At 36.5% G+C, this 27,263-nt stretch overlaps 1 protein-coding gene across 2 annotated transcripts in view; it reads right to left on the reverse strand.

The window, feature by feature from the left end:
• The window catches only part of LOC147652052 (receptor expression-enhancing protein 3-like), a 165,733-nt gene that overhangs the window by 16,408 nt on the left and 122,062 nt on the right, over positions 1 to 27,263 (reverse strand). For both annotated transcript variants that reach the window (XM_086897709.1, XM_086897711.1), the window contains exons 2-4: positions 4,072 to 4,114; positions 1,350 to 1,426; positions 734 to 854 (exon numbers count right to left, since the gene is read on the reverse strand). In XM_086897709.1, the coding sequence (XP_086753835.1) occupies positions 734 to 854; positions 1,350 to 1,426; positions 4,072 to 4,101 (228 nt within the window). In that variant the 5' untranslated portion in view covers positions 4,102 to 4,114. The remainder of the gene's footprint in view (positions 1 to 733; positions 855 to 1,349; positions 1,427 to 4,071; positions 4,115 to 27,263) is intronic.

A 27,263-nucleotide genomic window follows, 5' to 3' on the forward strand; every position in this document is an offset into this window, starting at 1 on the left:
GAATGTCAAGATACTTGCTCTGTTCCTATCAGTGACAATCTTACTACCTGCTTTACCTAATAAAGGCCAAGCCTAGCACTGACCTTCAGGAATGCTCTTTTCTGTAGTGTGAGGTTTCTCAGTGCTTGTCTTCAGACCTTTGCTAATTGCTCTTTCCCCTCATCCAAACAGGATGCTGAAAAAGAGCTAAGCAGAGCTGTGTCCCTGTCATACTTTGATTAAAGCAAACCATCTTCTGGCTATTTTTATGTTTGGGTATTTACTGCTGCAGACTGGTTTACCCTTTAAACAAGTCTCTCCTCTTGTCAGTTTGCGAACCAAAAAAAGTCATTGATGTCAATCATCCTGAGGAGTGTTATTCCTCATTTATGCTAGAAAAAAATGTTAACATTAACAGCTTTTAGTAAAGCTGTGTTCATACATTCACATGCTTGCAGTAGAAAGTTAAACTGCATCACTTCCACTTAACTGGGCTCCTCAGAGTGCATCAAGTAGAGCAGGGCACACGAAACTCTCATGTTAATAGGAAGCAGGACCTGGTCTGCTCAGGCAAGTTAAACAAAAGCATAGACATGGACAATCATGTGCACTTGCTTCCGCTAGTCCAAATTCATGCTGCCTGGCAATACAGTAACAAGCTGCTCTGCTCTTATACTGTATCTAGCAACAGCTTTTATTTCAGCACATGTTGTTTCCATATTAGGCATTAAAAATCTGAGAAGTTATTTCTTACCCTTTCTTTAGAAGAAAGCAGTGGGTGGAGGAATTTTCTGTAGATTAAACTTGTCCCTCTAGTATATGGGGAAAGGAGCCAGGTAACAAAAGCTATCTTCAATTCATAGTACAGTGGAAACCTACAGACAAGTTAAAGGTTGCACAAAATTAACAACTGCAGTAGAAAATGCACAGTAACTAATCTTTATAAAGAGATCTATTAAAAAAACACAATTATATTAGCATTTAGGATTCTTCAAATACAAGAAGTTACATCAGACAGAAATTAAATGAGTTACGGATTTATGGACTGTCATTTAAGCAATCAAAACAGTTAATATGCTTGTTTTTCATTATATATTCCTACACAGAGAAATTCTAGGCCATCCTTATAAGAGTTTCATTCTCGTATTCAGTTTCTACAGTGGAGCTAGAAATGTTATAATCCCTACTTCAAGTAACAGTGTATAGCAAATTTGAAAGCAGATGCTGTTCATCTATGCACCAAGATCTTTTCCTGTAAAATGGGCTATTAAATTAACGTGACTTCTTTATATAAAATAAATCAATACAACTCCAAAAACATCAGAAACAAATATAGTTTCCTCTACAGTTCATAAAAAGCAGGGTCTTACCAAGAGACTGTTAGGTCAGTTATCGTTTCAGTAACTATATAAAGAGCACACACAATCCAGTACATCATCCAGCGAACCTGAAAATTAAAATAGCATCTTCACTAAGAGCTTTAATTTCACTTTTAGACATAATATACTATACACGGTACATTTTTTTCCGAGTTAGCACGGCAAGACATTCAACAGTATCTCAGTCTTCATAAACCAGGTATCAGGTGAAATGATCAGGTGAAGATTCCAGAAGATTTCTGTTCATAAGTAGGATTGGTGGCAGCTGCAACAAGCTCAATATGAAATGGCTGTGTCACCAGGATCACAAGCTCACATAGGTTGATTTCACAGATTTGATTCTCTCTCTACAAACCTTTAGCGATATAAAAAAACCAGTGCGAGATCAGTAGATTATCCTAAGTATGGAAAACAAATCCCACCATAACACTAACAGCTATTTCATTCTCTTCCACACTCAACCATATGTTCATACCATGCACATGAAAGTCAGCATTAGTGAAGCATCCCTTGCTTTCATTTCACAGTATGTGTTATTCAGCTTCACATTACCATTACATTCCACCTGTGTGATTACTGGTATGGTATTAACACGGAGGCAAGGCAACATAAAGAGCATTTGCATGGAGATTTTAATTCTATTTATATGCCAAGAACTACAAAATTCTTGTTAATTAAAAAGTTTATGTGTTAATGCTTCAGGGATTTACAGGTAGAAACCTATTTTTGTTTATGGCTTATACTATATATCATTGCTTTGAAATCAGACTTAAAGTTCTTAAAATAGTATAATTTGTTTTATAACAAGTAAGATAATCACTCCTTTTTCTTGAGCATTTGTTCAAATTTGGTTGCATCAGCTGATTACATGTTTCAGAATAAATACTACAGAAATAGTTCCTATGCATTTGTCTTCCCTAAGCTAGGAGATGCCAAAAGCAATGTATTTCCAAAATGGGTCACTGCAAACCACCACTGGTTATTTGTACAAACTGAACATCCACATGTTCTTTAAATTCCTAGGAAAATACCCTGCAACAATGCATAACCATTTAGAAACAAACAACCCCCCCAAAAAACCAAACCAGCAAACAGTAAAACAAAACCACCACAACTGTTAGAGACTAGTTGGAACCCTAAATTCACGGTACTCTCTTTCAAAGGGAGGATATATATATTCCTTTGAAGGTGTGTGTATATATATATATATATATATATATATATATATATACACATACATACACACCTTCCCACAGAGGATGTGGCTCAGGTTTAATCTTCCCTTTTAAAACAATCTTATTTGTAGTGGACTTAAGTAACTACTCTAAACCTAATGATACACTGCTGCCTATTTCATGGATGTGCATTATCATTTAAAACCACTTCCTCTGTCAGAACCTGAGACCCATTTATCTTAAATGTAAAGCTTTTCTGTGTTTCAGTTTGACAAGAAACTCAGTCATGTGATAACATTCTTCAATTTCTCAGAGGATTTAGATATTTTAGGGTTGAATAAACAAAGACAAATGTACACAACAGCTGAAGTCATTGCTGACAGGCCGTGTGATATTTAGACTGGTGACCCTTCCATGAACCAGAGTCAACACCTGAATGAAAATCAAATCTAACCTTGCCCCATCAACTTAAGCAGAATGCAATGCAACCTTTAAGAATCCTTCCAAGACTGTATTTTTCCCCAATATAATTTATCTAGGTTGTTCCTTCCTTAATCAACATCTATTAATCCAATTAAGAACAGTGTAAGTGGAATTTGTCCTGGGCTTCTAGGAATAGTATAAATGTCTTGCAAGAGGGCACAAGAGATCTGCCAGGAGACCTCCTGAGGACTGGGCAAAGATTCTATAAACCACAAATCATATTCTAGTATGCAGTAACTAATGCAGTAGGTACCACAAGTATCAATGATGTAACAAATGAACATGTGTGACTTAGAGGGGTTTTCATAGCAGAAAAAAAGAGAAAAGGACATGAAAAATTGAAGGTCAGATTTCACACTACTGAACACTATCACCTACTTTAAGTAACAGAATCTTCAACCAAGTTTTATTTTTCATATTAAAAAAAGTGATTAGAGATTTGTTTAGTTGAGGGGTTTTTTCCTAGCATCCAAGCGTTAAGCTCATCTTGGTTGGTTTTGTCTGAAGCACATTCTTTCAGGTCAGGATTTTGAAGCCAGTATTTGAAAAGGCTGGTCTGTTCAGACATAAAAACTACATTTCAGATGCTTATTTCAATTGCTTTGATGCAATACAGTGAAAAAACATCTCAAATATCTTAGTCAACTCCATTCAACAAGGAAAATTGCAAGAACAAATAAATCTCCTCAAAGGCCTAGATTCTAATTTTTAGCACTGAAGTCCGTAAGTTTTTTAAATTACCATAAGCAGCACAACACCCTTTTTTTCCCCCCCGAAATAATCTTTGACCAATTTTCTGCATCATGACCTACACAACAAGTCAAGATGTCTATTCTTTTTGTTTGGTTGGTTTTTTGTGGTGGAAGTAGTGGCTGGGTAAAATATTTTACTGTTACAAAGCTCTTATCAATTCAGCAACAAGCATAGATGGCTTCTGAGCCACACAAAACCCTGGAAAGGAAGTTGTGCTTGGACCATAATGTGAGTGGCGGCAGACTTGTGCCATTTCGAAAGCTACATTTAAATCTAAAACCTTTACTGTGAAAGAAGATTACCCTGTTGGGAAGACGACAGCCATGGATCATCCCTAAAACGTATCTGGACAATCAACACAATCACCAATGGAATGATAAGAATGCGTCACAAAATCTCCACCAATTCCCAGAACATCCCACAAAATTCCCTAAATCTTCTCAAAACAAGACCAAAATCTAGAAAAAATCATACCAAATCTCCACAAATTCCCACAAAATACATGAAAAATCCCTCAAGATCCCTAAATCGCTTCAATATCCCACAAAATTCCACAAAAATCACACAAAACCTCCACAAGTTTCCACAAAATCTAAGAAAAATTCCTCAAAATATTTCAACTCTCCTCAAAACCACACAAAGTCCTTGAAAAGGCCCACCAAATTCCACAAAAATCCCACAGAATCTCCACAAATTCCCACAAAATCTAAAAAAAAATCCTCAAAATTCTTCAAGTCTGTTCAGAATCCCACAGAATTCCAGACAAATCCACAAAAATCCTGAAAAATCCCACAAAAATCCTAAAATCTTCTCAAAACCTTGAAAACTTCCAGAAACACCCCGCAAAATCTACACAAGTTTCCATACAATTCAAGAAAAATCCCAGAAAATTCCCTAAATCCCCTTAAAACCACACCAAATTCCAGGAACATGTCACAAAATTCCCTAAATCTCCTCAATATCCCACAAAATTCCAAAAAAATCACACAAAACCACCACAAGTTTCCACACAATCTAAGAAAAATTCCTCAAAATTCTTCAAGTCCATTCAGAATCCCAAAAAGTCCTTGAAAAACCTTACAAAATTCCAGAGAAGTCCCACAAAATTCCCTAAATCTTCTCAAAACCATACCAATTCACAGGAACATCCCACAAAACATCCGTTGGATCCCACAAAATCACACAAAATTCCCTAAATCTTCTCAAAACACGACCAAATTCTGGAAAAAATCCCACCAAATCTCCACAAATTCCCACAAAATACATGAAAAATCCCTCAAGATCCCTAAGTCGCCTCAATATCCCACAAAATTCCACAAAAATCACACAAAACCACCACAAGTATCCAAAAAATCTAAGAAAAATTCCTCAAAATTCTTCAACTCTGTTCAGAATCCCACAGAATTCCAGAAAAATCCTACAAAATTCCTGGGAAGTTCCACAAAAATCCCTAAATCTTCTCAAAACCCAAACAAATTCCTGCAGCATCTCACAAAATCTCCACCAATATCCAAAAAATTCAAGAAAATTCCCTCCAAATTCTTCAAGTCTCCTCCAAATCCCACAAAATTCAAGAGAAATCCCACAAAATTCCACAAAAATCCAACAAAATTCCTTCCATCTTCTCAGAACCCAACCAAATTCCTGCAACATCTCACAAAATCTCCACCAATTTCCACAACATGTAGGAAAAATACCTAAAAATTATTCGTCTCCTCCAAATCCCACAAAAATCCCACAAAATTGCAGAACCATCTCACAAAATCTCCGGAAATTTCCACAAAATTCAAGAAGACTCTCACAAAATACTTGAAAGCTGCTGAAAATTCCACCAATATCCCACAAAAATCCCTAAATCTTCTCAAAACCCAACCACATTCCTGCAGCATCTCACAAAATCTCCACCAATATCCAAAAAATTCAAGAAAATTCCCTCCAAATTCTTCAAGTCTCCTCCAAATCCCACAAAATTCAAGACAAATCCTCAAAATCCCACAAAAGTCCCACCAAATTCCAGAACCATCTCACAAAATCTCAACAAATTTCCACAAAATCTAAGAAAATTCCCGCAAAATTCTTCAAGTCTCCTCCAAATCCCACAAAATTCAAGAGAAATCCTCAAAATTCCACAAAAATCCAACAAAATTCCCTACATCTTCTCAAAACCCAACCAAATTCCTGCAACATCTCACAAAATCTCCACCAATTTCCAAACATTTCAAGAAAAATCCCGCAAAATTCTTCAAGTCTCCTCCAAATACCACAAACATCCTACAAACATCTCACAAACATCCCACAAACATCCCATAAAATTCAATAGAAATCCCACAAAATTCAAGAGAAATCCCACGAAATTCTGTACAAGCCCCACACAATTCCCTAAATCTTCTCAGAACCCAACCACATTCCTGCAACATCCCACAAAATCTCTGGAAATTTCCACAAAATTCAAGAAAATTCCCTCCAAATTCACTGAATTTCCTCAATATCCCACCAAATTCCAGAACCATCTCACAAAATCTCAACAAATTTCCACAAAATCTAAGAAAATTCCCTCCAAATTCTTCAAGTCTCCTCCAAATCCCACAAAATTCAAGAGAAATCCTCAAAATTCCACAAAAATCCAACAAAATTCCTTCCATCTTCTCAAAACCCAACCAAATTCCTGCAACATCTCACAAAATCTCCACCAATTTCCAAACATTTCAAGAAAAATCCCGCAAAATTCTTCAAGTCTCCTCCAAATACCACAAACATCCTACAAACATCTCACAAACATCCCACAAACATCCCATAAAATTCAATAGAAATCCCACAAAATTCAAGAGAAATCCCACCAAATTCTGTACAAGCCCCACACAATTCCCTAAATCTTCTCAGAACCCAACCACATTCCTGCAACATCCCACAAAATCTCCAACAATTTCCACAAAATTCAAGAAAAATCCCTCAAAATTCACTGAATTTCCTCAATATCCCACCAAACTCCAGAACCATCTCACAAAATCTCAACAAAGTTCCAAAAAATTAAAAAAAACTCTCACAAAGTTCTTGAAAGCCCCTCAAAATTCCAGAAAAATGCCACAAAATTCCCTACATCTTCTCAAAACATTACAAAATTCCACAGACACCTCACAAAATCTCCACCAATTTCCACAATATCTAAAAAAATTCCCGCAAAATTCTTCAAGTCTCCTCCAAATCCCACAAAATTCAAGAGAAATCCTCAAAATTCCACGAAAATCCAACAAAATTCCCTACATCTTCTCAAAATCCAAACAAATTCCTGCAACATCTCACAAAATCTCCACCAATTTCCACAAAATTCAAGAAAAATCTCTCAAAATTCACTGAATTTCCTCAATATCCCACCAAATTCCAGAACCATCTCACAAAATCTCAACAAATTTCCACTAAATTCAAGACAACGCTCACAAAGTTCTTGAAAGCCCCTCAAAATTCCAGAAAAATGCCACAAAATTCCCTACATCTTCTCAAAACATTACAAAATTCTACCGACATCTCACAAAATCTCCACACATTTCCAAAAAATTCAAGAAAATTCCCTCCAAATTCTTCAAGTCTCCTCCAAATCCCACAAAATTCAAGACAAATCCTCCAAATCCCACAAAAATCCCACCAAATTCCAGAACCATCTCACAAAATCTCAACAAATTTCCACTAAATTCAAGAAAACGCTCACAAAGTTCTTGAAAGCCCCTCAAAATTCCAGAAAAATGCCACAAAATTCCCTACATCTTCTCAAAACATTACAAAATTCCACAGACACCTCACAAAATCTCCACCAATTTCCACAATATCTAAAAAAATTCCCGCAAAATTCTTCAAGTCTCCTCCAAATCCCACAAAATTCAAGAGAAATCCTCAAAATTCCACAAAAATCCCATAAAATTCCTTCCATCTTCTCAGAACCCAACCAAATTCCTGCAACATCTCACAAAATCTCCACCAATTTCCAAACAATTCAAGAAAAATCCCGCAAAATTCTTCAAGTCTCCTCCAAATACCACAAACATCCCACAAACATCCCACAAACATCCCACAAACATCCCACAAACATCCCACAAAATTCAAGAGAAATCCCATAAAATTCAAAAGAAATCGCACAAAATCCTGTACAAGCCCCACACAATTCCCTAAATCTTCTCAAAACCCAACCGCATTCCTGCAGCATCCCACAAAATCTCCAACAATTTCCACAAAATTCAAGAAAAATCTCTCAAAATTCACTGAATTTCCTCAATATCCCACCAAATTCCAGAACCATCTCACAAAATCTCAACAAATTTCCACTAAATTCAAGACAACGCTCACAAAGTTCTTGAAAGCCCCTCAAAATTCCAGAAAAATGCCACAAAATTCCCTACATCTTCTCAAAACATTACAAAATTCCACAGACATCTCACAAAATCTCCACACATTTCCACAAAATCTAAGAAAATTCCCGCAAAATTCTTCAAGTCTGCTCCAAATCCCACAAAATTCAAGAGAAATCCTCAAAATTCCACGAAAATCCAACAAAATTCCCTACATCTTCTCAAAATCCAAACAAATTCCTGCAACATCTCACAAAATCTCCACCAATTTCCACAAAATTCAAGAAAAATCCCGCAAAATTCTTCAAGTCTCCTCCAAATCCCACAAAATTCAAGAGAATTCCTCAAAATTCCACAAAAATCCCACAAAATTCCTGCAACATCTCACAAAATCTCCGGAAATTTCCACAAAATTCAAGAAGACTCTCACAAAATACTTGAAAGCTGCTGAAAATTCCACAAAAATCCCACAAAAATCCCTAAATCTTCTCAAAACCCAACCACATTCCTGCAGCATCTCACAAAATCTCCACCAATATCCAAAAAATTCAAGAAAATTCCCTCCAAATTCTTCAAGTCTCCTCCAAATCCCACAAAATTCAAGACAAATCCTCAAAATCCCACAAAAGTCCCACCAAATTCCAGAACCATCTCACAAAATCTCAACAAATTTCCACAAAATCTAAGAAAATTCCCGCAAAATTCTTCAAGTCTCCTCCAAATCCCACAAAATTCAAGAGAAATCCTCAAAATTCCACAAAAATCCAACAAAATTCCCTACATCTTCTCAAAACCCAACCAAATTCCTGCAACATCTCACAAAATCTCCACCAATTTCCAAACATTTCAAGAAAAATCCCGCAAAATTCTTCAAGTCTCCTCCAAATACCACAAACATCCTACAAACATCTCACAAACATCCCACAAACATCCCATAAAATTCAATAGAAATCCCACAAAATTCAAGAGAAATCCCACGAAATTCTGTACAAGCCCCACACAATTCCCTAAATCTTCTCAGAACCCAACCACATTCCTGCAACATCCCACAAAATCTCTGGAAATTTCCACAAAATTCAAGAAAATTCCCTCCAAATTCACTGAATTTCCTCAATATCCCACCAAATTCCAGAACCATCTCACAAAATCTCAACAAATTTCCACAAAATCTAAGAAAATTCCCTCCAAATTCTTCAAGTCTCCTCCAAATCCCACAAAATTCAAGAGAAATCCTCAAAATTCCACAAAAATCCAACAAAATTCCTTCCATCTTCTCAAAACCCAACCAAATTCCTGCAACATCTCACAAAATCTCCACCAATTTCCAAACATTTCAAGAAAAATCCCGCAAAATTCTTCAAGTCTCCTCCAAATACCACAAACATCCTACAAACATCTCACAAACATCCCACAAACATCCCATAAAATTCAATAGAAATCCCACAAAATTCAAGAGAAATCCCACCAAATTCTGTACAAGCCCCACACAATTCCCTAAATCTTCTCAGAACCCAACCACATTCCTGCAACATCCCACAAAATCTCCAACAATTTCCACAAAATTCAAGAAAAATCCCTCAAAATTCACTGAATTTCCTCAATATCCCACCAAACTCCAGAACCATCTCACAAAATCTCAACAAAGTTCCAAAAAATTAAAAAAAACTCTCACAAAGTTCTTGAAAGCCCCTCAAAATTCCAGAAAAATGCCACAAAATTCCCTACATCTTCTCAAAACATTACAAAATTCCACAGACACCTCACAAAATCTCCACCAATTTCCACAATATCTAAAAAAATTCCCGCAAAATTCTTCAAGTCTCCTCCAAATCCCACAAAATTCAAGAGAAATCCTCAAAATTCCACGAAAATCCAACAAAATTCCCTACATCTTCTCAAAATCCAAACAAATTCCTGCAACATCTCACAAAATCTCCACCAATTTCCACAAAATTCAAGAAAAATCTCTCAAAATTCACTGAATTTCCTCAATATCCCACCAAATTCCAGAACCATCTCACAAAATCTCAACAAATTTCCACTAAATTCAAGACAACGCTCACAAAGTTCTTGAAAGCCCCTCAAAATTCCAGAAAAATGCCACAAAATTCCCTACATCTTCTCAAAACATTACAAAATTCTACCGACATCTCACAAAATCTCCACACATTTCCAAAAAATTCAAGAAAATTCCCTCCAAATTCTTCAAGTCTCCTCCAAATCCCACAAAATTCAAGACAAATCCTCCAAATCCCACAAAAATCCCACCAAATTCCAGAACCATCTCACAAAATCTCAACAAATTTCCACTAAATTCAAGAAAACGCTCACAAAGTTCTTGAAAGCCCCTCAAAATTCCAGAAAAATGCCACAAAATTCCCTACATCTTCTCAAAACATTACAAAATTCCACAGACACCTCACAAAATCTCCACCAATTTCCACAATATCTAAAAAAATTCCCGCAAAATTCTTCAAGTCTCCTCCAAATCCCACAAAATTCAAGAGAAATCCTCAAAATTCCACAAAAATCCCATAAAATTCCTTCCATCTTCTCAGAACCCAACCAAATTCCTGCAACATCTCACAAAATCTCCACCAATTTCCAAACAATTCAAGAAAAATCCCGCAAAATTCTTCAAGTCTCCTCCAAATACCACAAACATCCCACAAACATCCCACAAACATCCCACAAACATCCCACAAACATCCCACAAAATTCAAGAGAAATCCCATAAAATTCAAAAGAAATCGCACAAAATCCTGTACAAGCCCCACACAATTCCCTAAATCTTCTCAAAACCCAACCGCATTCCTGCAGCATCCCACAAAATCTCCAACAATTTCCACAAAATTCAAGAAAAATCTCTCAAAATTCACTGAATTTCCTCAATATCCCACCAAATTCCAGAACCATCTCACAAAATCTCAACAAATTTCCACTAAATTCAAGACAACGCTCACAAAGTTCTTGAAAGCCCCTCAAAATTCCAGAAAAATGCCACAAAATTCCCTACATCTTCTCAAAACATTACAAAATTCCACAGACATCTCACAAAATCTCCACACATTTCCACAAAATCTAAGAAAATTCCCGCAAAATTCTTCAAGTCTGCTCCAAATCCCACAAAATTCAAGAGAAATCCTCAAAATTCCACGAAAATCCAACAAAATTCCCTACATCTTCTCAAAATCCAAACAAATTCCTGCAACATCTCACAAAATCTCCACCAATTTCCACAAAATTCAAGAAAAATCCCGCAAAATTCTTCAAGTCTCCTCCAAATCCCACAAAATTCAAGAGAATTCCTCAAAATTCCACAAAAATCCCACAAAATTCCTGCAACATCTCACAAAATCTCCGGAAATTTCCACAAAATTCAAGAAGACTCTCACAAAATACTTGAAAGCTGCTGAAAATTCCACAAAAATCCCACAAAAATCCCTAAATCTTCTCAAAACCCAACCACATTCCTGCAGCATCTCACAAAATCTCCACCAATATCCAAACATTTCAAGAAAAATCCCGCAAAATTCTTCAAGTCTCCTCCAAATACCACAAACATCCTACAAACATCTCACAAACATCCCACAAACATCCCATAAAATTCAATAGAAATCCCACAAAATTCAAGAGAAATCCCACCAAATTCTGTACAAGCCCCACACAATTCCCTAAATCTTCTCAGAACCCAACCACATTCCTGCAGCATCCCACAAAATCTCCAAGAATTTCCACAAAATTCAAGAAAAATCCCTCCAAATTCACTGAATTTCCTCAATATCCCACCAAATTCCAGAACCATCTCACAAAATCTCAACAAATTTCCACAAAATCTAAGAAAATTCCCTCCAAATTCTTCAAGTCTCCTCCAAATCCCACAAAATTCAAGAGAAATCCTCAAAATTCCACAAAAATCCTACGAAATTCCTTCCATCTTCTCAAAACCCAAACAAACTCCTGCAACATCTCACAAAATCTCCACCAATTTCCACAACATTTAGGAAAAATCCCTCCAACTTCTTCAAGTCTCCTCCAAATCCCACAAAATTCAAGAGAAATCCTCAAAATCCCACAAAAATCCCACAAAATTCCTGCAACATCTCACAAAATCTCCGGAAATTTCCACAAAATTCAAGAAGACTCTCACAAAATACTTGAAAGCTGCTGAAAATTCCACGAAAATCCCACAAAAATCTCTAAATCTTCTCAAAACCCAACCACATTCCTGCAGCATCTCACAAAATCTCCACCAATATCCAAAAAATTCAAGAAAATTCCCTCCAAATTCTTCAAGTCTCCTCCAAATCCCACAAAATTCAAGACAAATCCTCCAAATCCCACAAAAATCCCACCAAATTCCAGAACCATCTCACAAAATCTCAACAAATTGCCACTGAATTCAAGAAAACTCTCACAAAGTTCTTGAAAGCCCCTCAAAATTCCAGAAAAATGCCACAAAATTCCCTACATCTTCTCAAAACCCAACCACATTCCTGCAACATCCCACAAAATCTCCACCAATATCCAAAAAATTCAAGAAAAATCCATCCAAATTCTTCAAGTCTCGTACAAATCCCAGAAAAATCCCACAAAATTCCAGAAACATCCCACAAAATCTCCTCAATATCACCAAACATTCTGGAAAAGCCCCTCAAAATTACAGAAAAATGCCACAAAATTCCCTAAATCTGCTCAAAACATTACAAAATTCCACAGACATCTCACAAAATCTCCACCAATTTCCACAAAATTCAAGAAAAATCCCGCAAAATTCTTCAAGTCTCCTCCAAATCCCACAAAATTCAAGAGAAATCCTCAAAATTCCACAAAAATCCAACAAAATTCCTTCCATCTTCTCAGAACCCAAACAAATTCCTGCAACATCTCACAAAATCTCCACCAATTTCCAAACAATTCAAGAAAAATCCTGCAAAATTCTTCAACTCTCCTCCAAATACCACAAACATCCAACAAACATCCCACAAACATCCCACAAACATCCCACAAAATTCAAGAGAAATCCCATAAAATTCAAAAGAAATCGCACAAAATCCTGTACAAGCCCCACACAATTCCCTAAATCTTCTCAAAACCCAACCGCATTCCTGCAGCATCCCACAAAATCTCCAACAATTTCCACAAAATTCAAGAAAAATCTCTCAAAATTCACTGAATTTCCTCAATATCCCACCAAATTCCAGAACCATCTCACAAAATCTCAACAAAGTTCCACTAAATTCAAGACAACGCTCACAAAGTTATTGAAAGCCCCTCAAAATTCCAGAAAAATGCCACAAAATTTCCTACATCTTCTCAAAACATTACAAAATTCCACAGACATCTCACAAAATCTCCAACAATTTCCACAAAATTCAAGAAAAATCCTGCAAAATTCTTCAAGTCTCCTCCAAATCCCACAAAATTCAAGAGAAATCCTCAAAATTCCACAAAAATCCAACAAAATTCCCTACATCTTCTCAAAATCCAAACAAATTCCTGCAACATCTCACAAAATCTCCACCAATTTCCACAACATTTAGGAAAAATCCCTCCAACTTCTTCAAGTCTCCTCCAAATCCCACAAAATTCAAGAGAATTCCTCAAAATTCCACAAAAATCCCACCAAATTCCTGCAACATCTCACAAAATCTCCGGAAATTTACACAAAATTCAAGAAGACTCTCACAAAATACTTGAAAGCTGCTGAAAATTCCACGAAAATCCCACAAAAATCCCTAAATCTTCTCAAAACCCAACCACATTCCTGCAGCATCTCACAAAATCTCCACCAATATCCAAAAAATTCAAGAAAATTCCCTCCAAATTCTTCAAGTCTCCTCCAAATCCCACAAAATTCAAGACAAATCCTCCAAATCCCACAAAAATCCCACCAAATTCCAGAACCATCTCACAAAATCTCAACAAATTTCCACTGAATTCAAGAAAACTCTCACAAAGTTCTTGAAAGCCCCTCAAAATTCCAGAAAAATGCCACAAAATTCCCTACATCTTCTCAAAACCCAACCACATTCCTGCAACATCCCACAAAATCTCCAACAATTTCCACAAAATTCAAGAAAAATCCCTCCAAATTCTTCAAGTCTCGTACAAATCCCAGAAAAATCCCACAAAATTCCAGAAACATACCACCAAATCACCTCAGTATCACCAAACATTCTGGAAATGCCTCACAAAATTGCAGAAAAATGCCACAAAATTCCCTAAACCTTCTCAAAACCCTACCAAATTCCTGCAACATCCCACAAAATCTCCAACAATTTCCACAAAATTCAAGAAAAATCCCTCCAAATTCACTGAATTTCCTCAATATCCCACCAAATTCCAGAACCATCTCACAAAATCTCAACAAATTTCCACAAAATCTAAGAAAATTCCCTCCAAATTCTTCAAGTCTCCTCCAAATCCCACAAAATTCAAGAGAAATCCTCAAAATTCCACAAAAATCCAACAAAATTCCTTCCATCTTCTCCAAAACCCAACCAAATTCCTGCAACATCTCACAAAATCTCCACCAATTTCCAAACATTTCAAGAAAAATCCCGCAAAATTCTTCAAGTCTCCTCCAAATACCACAAACATCCTACAAACATCTCACAAACATCCCACAAACATCCCATAAAATTCAATAGAAATCCCACAAAATTCAAGAGAAATCCCACCAAATTCTGTACAAGCCCCACACAATTCCCTAAATCTTCTCAGAACCCAACCACATTCCTGCAGCATCCCACAAAATCTCCAACAATTTCCACAAAATTCAAGAAAAATCCCTCCAAATTCACTGAATTTCCTCAATATCCCACCAAATTCCAGAACCATCTCACAAAATCTCAACAAATTTCCACAAAATCTAAGAAAATTCCCTCCAAATTCTTCAAGTCTCCTCCAAATCCCACAAAATTCAAGAGAAATCCTCAAAATTCCACAAAAATCCTACAAAATTCCTTCCATCTTCTCAAAACCCAAACAAACTCCTGCAACATCTCACAAAATCTCCACCAATTTCCACAACATTTAGGAAAAATCCCTCCAACTTCTTCAAGTCTCCTCCAAATCCCACAAAATTCAAGAGAAATCCTCAAAATCCCACAAAAATCCCACCAAATTCCTGCAACATCCCACAAAATCTCTGGAAATTTACACAAAATTCAAGAAGACTCTCACAAAATACTTGAAAGCTGCTGAAAATTCCACGAAAATCCCACAAAAATCCCTAAATCTTCTCAAAACCCAACCACATTCCTGCAGCATCTCACAAAATCTCCACCAATATCCAAAAAATTCAAGAAAATTCCCTCCAAATTCTTCAAGTCTCCTCCAAATCCCACAAAATTCAAGACAAATCCTCAAAATCCCACAAAAATCCCACCAAATTCCAGAACCATCTCACAAAATCTCAACAAATTGCCACTGAATTCAAGAAAACTCTCACAAAGTTCTTGAAAGCCCCTCAAAATTCCAGAAAAATGCCACAAAATTCCCTACATCTTCTCAAAACCCAACCACATTCCTGCAACATCCCACAAAATCTCCAACAATTTCCACAAAATTCAAGAAAAATCCCTCCAAATTCTTCAAGTCTCGTACAAATCCCAGAAAAATCCCACAAAATTCCAGAAACATCCCACCAAATCACCTCAATATCACCAAACATTCTGGAAAAGCCTCACAAAATTGCAGAAAAATGCCACAAAATTCCATAAATCTTCTCAAAACCCTACCAAATTCCTGCAACATCCCACAAAATCTCCAACAATTTCCACAAAATTCAAGAAAAATCCCTCCAAATTCACTGAATTTCCTCAATATCCCACCAAATTCCAGAACCATCTCACAAAATCTCAACAAATTTCCACAAAATCTAAGAAAATTCCCTCCAAATTCTTCAAGTCTCCTCCAAATCCCACAAAATTCAAGAGAAATCCTCAAAATTCCACAAAAATCCAACAAAATTCCTTCCATCTTCTCAGAACCCAAACAAACTCCTGCAACATCTCACAAAATCTCCACCAATTTCCAAACAATTCAAGAAAAATCCCGCAAAATTCTTCAAGTCTCCTCCAAATACCACAAACTTCCCACAAACATCCCACAAACATCCCACAAAATTCAAGAGAAATCCCACAAAATTCAAAAGAAATCGCACAAAATCCTGTACAAGCCCCACACAATTCCCTAAATCTTCTCAAAACCCAACCACATTCCTGCAACATCCCACAAAATCTCTGGAAATTTCCACAAAATTCAAGAAGACTCTCACAAAATACTTGAAAGCTGCTGAAAATTCCACGAAAATCCCACAAAAATCCCTAAATCTTCTCAAAACACAACCACATTCCTGCAGCATCTCACAAAATCTCCACCAATATCCAAAAAATTCAAGAAAATTCCCTCCAAATTCTTCAAGTCTCCTCCAAATCCCACAAAATTCAAGACAAATCCTCAAAATCCCACAAAAATCCCACCAAATTCCAGAACCATCTCACAAAATCTCAACAAATTGCCACTGAATTCAAGAAAACTCTCACAAAGTTCTTGAAAGCCCCTCAAAATTCCAGAAAAATGCCACAAAATTCCCTACATCTTCTCAGAACACAAACAAATTCCTGCAACATCTCACAAAATCTCCACCAATTTCCAAACAATTCAAGAAAAATCCTGCAAAATTCTTCAACTCTCCTCCAAATACCACAAACATCCCACAAACATCCCACAAACATCCCACAAACATCCCACAAAATTCAAGAGAAATCCCATAAAATTCAAAAGAAATCGCACAAAATCCTGTACAAGCCCCACACAATTCCCTAAATCTTCTCAAAACCCAACCGCATTCCTGCAGCATCCCACAAAATCTCCAACAATTTCCACAAAATTCAAGAAAAATCTCTCAAAATTCACTGAATTTCCTCAATATCCCACCAAATTCCAGAACCATCTCACAAAATCTCAACAAATTTCCACTAAATTCAAGACAACGCTCACAAAGTTCTTGAAAGCCCCTCAAAATTCCAGAAAAATGCCACAAAATTTCCTACATCTTCTCAAAACATTACAAAATTCCACAGACATCTCACAAAATCTCCACCAATTTCCAGAAAATTCAAGAAAAATCCTGCAAAATTCTTCAAGTCTCCTCCAAATCCCACAAAATTCAAGAGAAATCCTCAAAATTCCACAAAAATCCAACAAAATTACCTACATCTTCTCAAAATCCAAACAAATTCCTGCAACATCTCACAAAATCTCCACCAATTTCCACAACATTTAGGAAAAATCCCTCCAACTTCTTCAAGTCTCCTCCAAATCCCACAAAATTCAAGAGAATTCCTCAAAATTCCACAAAAATCCCACCAAATTCCTGCAACATCTCACAAAATCTCCGGAAATTTACACAAAATTCAAGAAGACTCTCACAAAATACTTGAAAGCTGCTGAAAATTCCACGAAAATCCCACAAAAATCCGTAAATCTTCTCAAAACCCAACCACATTCCTGCAGCATCTCACAAAATCTCCACCAATATCCAAAAAGTTCAAGAAAATTCCCTCCAAATTCTTCAAGTCTCCTCCAAATCCCACAAAATTCAAGAGAAATCCTCAAAATCCCACAAAAATCCCACCAAATTCCAGAACCATCTCACAAAATCTCAACAAATTGCCACTAAATTCAAGAAAACTCTCACAAAGTTCTTGAAAGCCCCTCAAAATTCCAGAAAAATGCCACAAAATTCCCTACATCTTCTCAAAACCCAACCACATTCCTGCAACATCCCACAAAATCTCCAACAATTTCCACAAAATTCAAGAAAAATCCCTCCAAATTCTTCAAGTCTCGTACAAATCCCAGAAAAATCCCACAAAATTCCAGAAACATCCCACCAAATCACCTCAATATCACCAAACATTCTGGAAAAGCCTCACAAAATTGCAGAAAAATGCCACAAAATTCCCTAAACCTTCTCAAAACCCTACCAAATTCCTGCAACATCCCACAAAATCTCCAACAATTTCCACAAAATTCAAGAAAAATCCCTCCAAATTCACTGAATTTCCTCAATATCCCACCAAATTCCAGAACCATCTCACAAAATCTCAACAAATTTCCACAAAATCTAAGAAAATTCCCTCCAAGTTCTTCAAGTCTCCTCCAAATCCCACAAAATTCAAGAGAAATCCTCAAAATTCCACAAAAATCCCACAAAATTCCTTCCATCTTCTCAGAACCCAAACAAACTCCTGCAACATCTCACAAAATCTCCACCAATTTCCAGAAAATTCAAGAAAAATCCCGCAAAATTCTTCAAGTCTCCTCCAAATCCCACAAAATTCAAGAGAAATCCTCAAAACTCCACAAAAATCCAACAAAATTCTCTACATCTTCTCAAAATCCAAACAAATTCCTGCAACATCTCACAAAATCTCCACCAATTTCCACAACATTTAGGAAAAATCCCTCCAACTTCTTCAAGTCTCCTCCAAATCCCACAAAATTCAAGAGAATTCCTCAAAATTCCACAAAAATCCCACCAAATTCCTGCAACACCTCACAAAATCTCCGGAAATTTACACAAAATTCAAGAAGACTCTCACAAAATACTTGAAAGCTGCTGAAAATTCCACGAAAATCCCACAAAAATCCCTAAATCTTCTCAAAACCCAACCACATTCCTGCAGCATCTCACAAAATCTCCACCAATATCCAAAAAATTCAAGAAAATTCCCTCCAAATTCTTCAAGTCTCCTCCAAATCCCACAAAATTCAAGACAAATCCTCAAAATCCCACAAAAATCCCACCAAATTCCAGAACCATCTCACAAAATCTCAACAAATTGCCACTGAATTCAAGAAAACTCTCACAAAGTTCTTGAAAGCCCCTCAAAATTCCAGAAAAATGCCACAAAATTCCCTACATCTTCTCAGAACACAAACAAATTCCTGCAACAACTCACAAAATCTCCACCAATTTCCAAACAATTCAAGAAAAATCCTGCAAAATTCTTCAACTCTCCTCCAAATACCACAAACATCCCACAAACATCCCACAAATATCCCACAAACATCCCACAAAATTCAAGAGAAATCCCATAAAATTCAAAAGAAATCACACAAAATCCTGTACAAGCCCCACACAATTCCCTAAATCTTCTCAAAACCCAACCGCATTCCTGCAGCATCCCACAAAATCTCCAACAATTTCCACAAAATTCAAGAAAAATCTCTCAAAATTCACTGAATTTCCTCAATATCCCACCAAATTCCAGAACCATCTCACAAAATCTCAACAAATTTCCACTAAATTCAAGACAACGCTCACAAAGTTCTTGAAAGCCCCTCAAAATTCCAGAAAAATGCCACAAAATTTCCTACATCTTCTCAAAACATTACAAAATTCCACAGACATCTCACAAAATCTCCACCAATTTCCAGAAAATTCAAGAAAAATCCTGCAAAATTCTTCAAGTCTCCTCCAAATCCCACAAAATTCAAGAGAAATCCTCAAAATTCCACAAAAATCCAACAAAATTACCTACATCTTCTCAAAATCCAAACAAATTCCTGCAACATCTCACAAAATCTCCACCAATTTCCACAACATTTAGGAAAAATCCCTCCAACTTCTTCAAGTCTCCTCCAAATCCCACAAAATTCAAGAGAATTCCTCAAAATTCCACAAAAATCCCACCAAATTCCTGCAACATCTCACAAAATCTCCGGAAATTTACACAAAATTCAAGAAGACTCTCACAAAATACTTGAAAGCTGCTGAAAATTCCACGAAAATCCCACAAAAATCCCTAAATCTTCTCAAAACCCAACCACATTCCTGCAGCATCTCACAAAATCTCCACCAATATCCAAAAAATTCAAGAAAATTCCCTCCAAATTCTTCAAGTCTCCTCCAAATCCCACAAAATTCAAGACAAATCCTCAAAATCCCACAAAAATCCCACCAAATTCCAGAACCATCTCACAAAATCTCAACAAATTGCCACTGAATTCAAGAAAACTCTCACAAAGTTCTTGAAAGCCCCTCAAAATTCCAGAAAAATGCCACAAAATTCCCTACATCTTCTCAAAACCCAACCACATTCCTGCAACATCCCACAAAATCTCCAACAATTTCCACAAAATTCAAGAAAAATCCCTCCAAATTCTTCAAGTCTCGTACAAATCCCAGAAAAATCCCACAAAATTCCAGAAACATCCCACCAAATCACCTCAATATCACCAAACATTCTGGAAAAGCCTCACAAAATTGCAGAAAAATGCCACAAAATTCCATAAATCTTCTCAAAACCCTACCAAATTCCTGCAACATCCCACAAAATCTCCAACAATTTCCACAAAATTCAAGAAAAATCCCTCCAAATTCACTGAATTTCCTCAATATCCCACCAAATTCCAGAACCATCTCACAAAATCTCAACAAATTTCCACAAAATCTAAGAAAATTCCCTCCAAATTCTTCAAGTCTCCTCCAAATCCCACAAAATTCAAGAGAAATCCTCAAAATTCCACAAAAATCCAACAAAATTCCTTCCATCTTCTCAGAACCCAAACAAACTCCTGCAACATCTCACAAAATCTCCACCAATTTCCAAACAATTCAAGAAAAATCCCGCAAAATTCTTCAAGTCTCCTCCAAATACCACAAACTTCCCACAAACATCCCACAAACATCCCACAAAATTCAAGAGAAATCCCACAAAATTCAAAAGAAATCGCACAAAATCCTGTACAAGCCCCACACAATTCCCTAAATCTTCTCAAAACCCAACCACATTCCTGCAACATCCCACAAAATCTCTGGAAATTTCCACAAAATTCAAGAAGACTCTCACAAAATACTTGAAAGCTGCTGAAAATTCCACGAAAATCCCACAAAAATCCCTAAATCTTCTCAAAACACAACCACATTCCTGCAGCATCTCACAAAATCTCCACCAATATCCAAAAAATTCAAGAAAATTCCCTCCAAATTCTTCAAGTCTCCTCCAAATCCCACAAAATTCAAGACAAATCCTCAAAATCCCACAAAAATCCCACCAAATTCCAGAACCATCTCACAAAATCTCAACAAATTGCCACTGAATTCAAGAAAACTCTCACAAAGTTCTTGAAAGCCCCTCAAAATTCCAGAAAAATGCCACAAAATTCCCTACATCTTCTCAGAACACAAACAAATTCCTGCAACATCTCACAAAATCTCCACCAATTTCCACAACATTTAGGAAAAATCCCTCCAACTTCTTCAAGTCTCCTCCAAATCCCACAAAATTCAAGAGAATTCCTCAAAATTCCACAAAAATCCCACCAAATTCCTGCAACATCTCACAAAATCTCCGGAAATTTACACAAAATTCAAGAAGACTCTCACAAAATACTTGAAAGCTGCTGAAAATTCCACGAAAATCCCACAAAAATCCCTAAATCTTCTCAAAACCCAACCACATTCCTGCAGCATCTCACAAAATCTCCACCAATATCCAAAAAATTCAAGAAAATTCCCTCCAAATTCTTCAAGTCTCCTCCAAATCCCACAAAATTCAAGACAAATCCTCAAAATCCCACAAAAATCCCACCAAATTCCAGAACCATCTCACAAAATCTCAACAAATTGCCACTGAATTCAAGAAAACTCTCACAAAGTTCTTGAAAGCCCCTCAAAATTCCAGAAAAATGCCACAAAATTCCCTACATCTTCTCAAAACCCAACCACATTCCTGCAACATCCCACAAAATCTCCAACAATTTCCACAAAATTCAAGAAAAATCCCTCCAAATTCTTCAAGTCTCGTACAAATCCCAGAAAAATCCCACAAAATTCCAGAAACATCCCACCAAATCACCTCAATATCACCAAACATTCTGGAAAAGCCTCACAAAATTGCAGAAAAATGCCACAAAATTCCATAAATCTTCTCAAAACCCTACCAAATTCCTGCAACATCCCACAAAATCTCCAACAATTTCCACAAAATTCAAGAAAAATCCCTCCAAATTCACTGAATTTCCTCAATATCCCACCAAATTCCAGAACCATCTCACAAAATCTCAACAAATTTCCACAAAATCTAAGAAAATTCCCTCCAAATTCTTCAAGTCTCCTCCAAATCCCACAAAATTCAAGAGAAATCCTCAAAATTCCACAAAAATCCAACAAAATTCCTTCCATCTTCTCAGAACCCAAACAAACTCCTGCAACATCTCACAAAATCTCCACCAATTTCCAAACAATTCAAGAAAAATCCCGCAAAATTCTTCAAGTCTCCTCCAAATACCACAAACTTCCCACAAACATCCCACAAACATCCCACAAAATTCAAGAGAAATCCCACAAAATTCAAAAGAAATCGCACAAAATCCTGTACAAGCCCCACACAATTCCCTAAATCTTCTCAAAACCCAACCACATTCCTGCAACATCCCACAAAATCTCTGGAAATTTCCACAAAATTCAAGAAGACTCTCACAAAATACTTGAAAGCTGCTGAAAATTCCACGAAAATCCCACAAAAATCCCTAAATCTTCTCAAAACACAACCACATTCCTGCAGCATCTCACAAAATCTCCACCAATATCCAAAAAATTCAAGAAAATTCCCTCCAAATTCTTCAAGTCTCCTCCAAATCCCACAAAATTCAAGACAAATCCTCAAAATCCCACAAAAATCCCACCAAATTCCAGAACCATCTCACAAAATCTCAACAAATTGCCACTGAATTCAAGAAAACTCTCACAAAGTTCTTGAAAGCCCCTCAAAATTCCAGAAAAATGCCACAAAATTCCCTACATCTTCTCAGAACACAAACAAATTCCTGCAACATCTCACAAAATCTCCACCAATTTCCAAACAATTCAAGAAAAATCCTGCAAAATTCTTCAACTCTCCTCCAAATACCACAAACATCCCACAAACATCCCACAAACATCCCACAAACATCCCACAAAATTCAAGAGAAATCCCATAAAATTCAAAAGAAATCGCACAAAATCCTGTACAAGCCCCACACAATTCCCTAAATCTTCTCAAAACCCAACCGCATTCCTGCAGCATCCCACAAAATCTCCAACAATTTCCACAAAATTCAAGAAAAATCTCTCAAAATTCACTGAATTTCCTCAATATCCCACCAAATTCCAGAACCATCTCACAAAAACTCAACAAATTTCCACTAAATTCAAGACAACGCTCACAAAGTTCTTGAAAGCCCCTCAAAATTCCAGAAAAATGCCACAAAATTTCCTACATCTTCTCAAAACATTACAAAATTCCACAGACATCTCACAAAATCTCCACCAATTTCCAGAAAATTCAAGAAAAATCCTGCAAAATTCTTCAAGTCTCCTCCAAATCCCACAAAATTCAAGAGAAATCCTCAAAATTCCACAAAAATCCAACAAAATTACCTACATCTTCTCAAAATCCAAACAAATTCCTGCAACATCTCACAAAATCTCCACCAATTTCCACAACATTTAGGAAAAATCCCTCCAACTTCTTCAAGTCTCCTCCAAATCCCACAAAATTCAAGAGAATTCCTCAAAATTCCACAAAAATCCCACCAAATTCCTGCAACATCTCACAAAATCTCCGGAAATTTACACAAAATTCAAGAAGACTCTCACAAAATACTTGAAAGCTGCTGAAAATTCCACGAAAATCCCACAAAAATCCCTAAATCTTCTCAAAACCCAACCACATTCCTGCAGCATCTCACAAAATCTCCACCAATATCCAAAAAGTTCAAGAAAATTCCCTCCAAATTCTTCAAGTCTCCTCCAAATCCCACAAAATTCAAGACAAATCCTCAAAATCCCACAAAAATCCCACCAAATTCCAGAACCATCTCACAAAATCTCAACAAATTGCCACTAAATTCAAGAAAACTCTCACAAAGTTCTTGAAAGCCCCTCAAAATTCCAGAAAAATGCCACAAAATTCCCTACATCTTCTCAAAACCCAACCACATTCCTGCAACATCCCACAAAATCTCCAACAATTTCCACAAAATTCAAGAAAAATCCCTCCAAATTCTTCAAGTCTCGTACAAATCCCAGAAAAATCCCACAAAATTCCAGAAACATCCCACCAAATCACCTCAATATCACCAAACATTCTGGAAAAGCCTCACAAAATTGCAGAAAAATGCCACAAAATTCCCTAAACCTTCTCAAAACCCTACCAAATTCCTGCAACATCCCACAAAATCTCCAACAATTTCCACAAAATTCAAGAAAAATCCCTCCAAATTCACTGAATTTCCCCAATATCCCACCAACTTCCAGAACCATCTCACAAAATCTCAACAAATTTCCACAAAATCTAAGAAAATTCCCTCCAAATTCTTCAAGTCTCCTCCAAATCCCACAAAATTCAAGAGAAATCCTCAAAATTCCACAAAAATCCCACAAAATTCCTTCCATCTTCTCAGAACCCAAACAAACTCCTGCAACATCTCACAAAATCTCCACCAATTTCCACAAAATTCAAGAAAAATCTCTCAAAATTCACTGAATTTCCTCAATATCCCACCAAATTCCAGAACCATCTCACAAAATCTCAACAAATTTCCACTAAATTCAAGACAACGCTCACAAAGTTCTTGAAAGCCCCTCAAAATTCCAGAAAAATGCCACAAAATTTCCTACATCTTCTCAAAACATTACAAAATTCCACAGACATCTCACAAAATCTCCACCAATTTCCAGAAAATTCAAGAAAAATCCTGCAAAATTCTTCAAGTCTCCTCCAAATCCCACAAAATTCAAGAGAAATCCTCAAAATTCCACAAAAATCCAACAAAATTACCTACATCTTCTCAAAATCCAAACAAATTCCTGCAACATCTCACAAAATCTCCACCAATTTCCACAACATTTAGGAAAAATCCCTCCAAATTCTTCAAGTCTCGTACAAATCCCAGAAAAATCCCACAAAATTCCAGAAACATCCCACCAAATCACCTCAATATCACCAAACATTCTGGAAAAGCCTCACAAAATTGCAGAAAAATGCCACAAAATTCCATAAATCTTCTCAAAACCCTACCAAATTCCTGCAACATCCCACAAAATCTCCAACAATTTCCACAAAATTCAAGAAAAATCCCTCCAAATTCACTGAATTTCCTCAATATCCCACCAAATTCCAGAACCATCTCACAAAATCTCAACAAATTTCCACAAAATCTAAGAAAATTCCCTCCAAATTCTTCAAGTCTCCTCCAAATCCCACAAAATTCAAGAGAAATCCTCAAAATTCCACAAAAATCCAACAAAATTCCTTCCATCTTCTCAAAACCCAACCAAATTCCTGCAACATCTCACAAAATCTCCACCAATTTCCAAACATTTCAAGAAAAATCCCGCAAAATTCTTCAAGTCTCCTCCAAATACCACAAACATCCTACAAACATCTCACAAACATCCCACAAACATCCCATAAAATTCAATAGAAATCCCACAAAATTCAAGAGAAATCCCACCAAATTCTGTACAAGCCCCACACAATTCCCTAAATCTTCTCAGAACCCAACCACATTCCTGCAGCATCCCACAAAATCTCCAACAATTTCCACAAAATTCAAGAAAAATCCCTCCAAATTCACTGAATTTCCTCAATATCCCACCAAATTCCAGAACCATCTCACAAAATCTCAACAAATTTCCACAAAATCTAAGAAAATTCCCTCCAAATTCTTCAAGTCTCCTCCAAATCCCACAAAATTCAAGAGAAATCCTCAAAATTCCACAAAAATCCTACAAAATTCCTTCCATCTTCTCAAAAGCCAAACAAACTCCTGCAACATCTCACAAAATCTCCACCAATTTCCACAACATTTAGGAAAAATCCCTCCAACTTCTTCAAGTCTCCTCCAAATCCCACAAAATTCAAGAGAAATCCTCAAAATCCCACAAAAATCCCACCAAATTCCTGCAACATCTCACAAAATCTCTGGAAATTTACACAAAATTCAAGAAGACTCTCACAAAATACTTGAAAGCTGCTGAAAATTCCACGAAAATCCCACAAAAATCCCTAAATCTTCTCAAAACCCAACCACATTCCTGCAGCATCTCACAAAATCTCCACCAATATCCAAAAAATTCAAGAAAATTCCCGCAAAATTCTTCAAGTCTCCTCCAAATCCCACAAAATTCAAGACAAATCCTCCAAATCCCACAAAAATCCCACCAAATTCCAGAACCATCTCACAAAATCTCAACAAATTTCCACTAAATTCAAGAAAACGCTCACAAAGTTCTTGAAAGCCCCTCAAAATTCCAGAAAAATGCCACAAAATTCCCTACATCTTCTCAAAACCCAACCAAATTCCTGCAACATCTCACAAAATCTCCACCAATTTCCAAACATTTCAAGAAAAATCCCGCAAAATTCTTCAAGTCTCCTCCAAATACCACAAACATCCTACAAACATCTCACAAACATCCCACAAACATCCCATAAAATTCAATAGAAATCCCACAAAATTCAAGAGAAATCCCACCAAATTCTGTACAAGCCCCACACAATTCCCTAAATCTTCTCAGAACCCAACCACATTCCTGCAGCATCCCACAAAATCTCCAACAATTTCCACAAAATTCAAGAAAAATCCCTCCAAATTCACTGAATTTCCTCAATATCCCACCAAATTCCAGAACCATCTCACAAAATCTCCACCAATTTCCAGAAAATTCAAGAAAAATCCTGCAAAATTCTTCAAGTCTCCTCCAAATCCCACAAAATTCAAGAGAAATCCTCAAAATTCCACAAAAATCCAACAAAATTACCTACATCTTCTCAAAATCCAAACAAATTCCTGCAACATCTCACAAAATCTCCACCAATTTCCACAACATTTAGGAAAAATCCCTCCAACTTCTTCAAGTCTCCTCCAAATCCCACAAAATTCAAGAGAATTCCTCAAAATTCCACAAAAATCCCACCAAATTCCTGCAACATCTCACAAAATCTCCGGAAATTTACACAAAATTCAAGAAGACTCTCACAAAATACTTGAAAGCTGCTGAAAATTCCACGAAAATCCCACAAAAATCCCTAAATCTTCTCAAAACCCAACCACATTCCTGCAGCATCTCACAAAATCTCCACCAATATCCA

This window comes from Cyanistes caeruleus, chromosome 7 (assembly GCF_971803275.1).
Source record: "Cyanistes caeruleus chromosome 7, bCyaCae1.hap1.1, whole genome shotgun sequence".
Classification (NCBI taxonomy): domain Eukaryota; kingdom Metazoa; phylum Chordata; class Aves; order Passeriformes; family Paridae; genus Cyanistes; species Cyanistes caeruleus.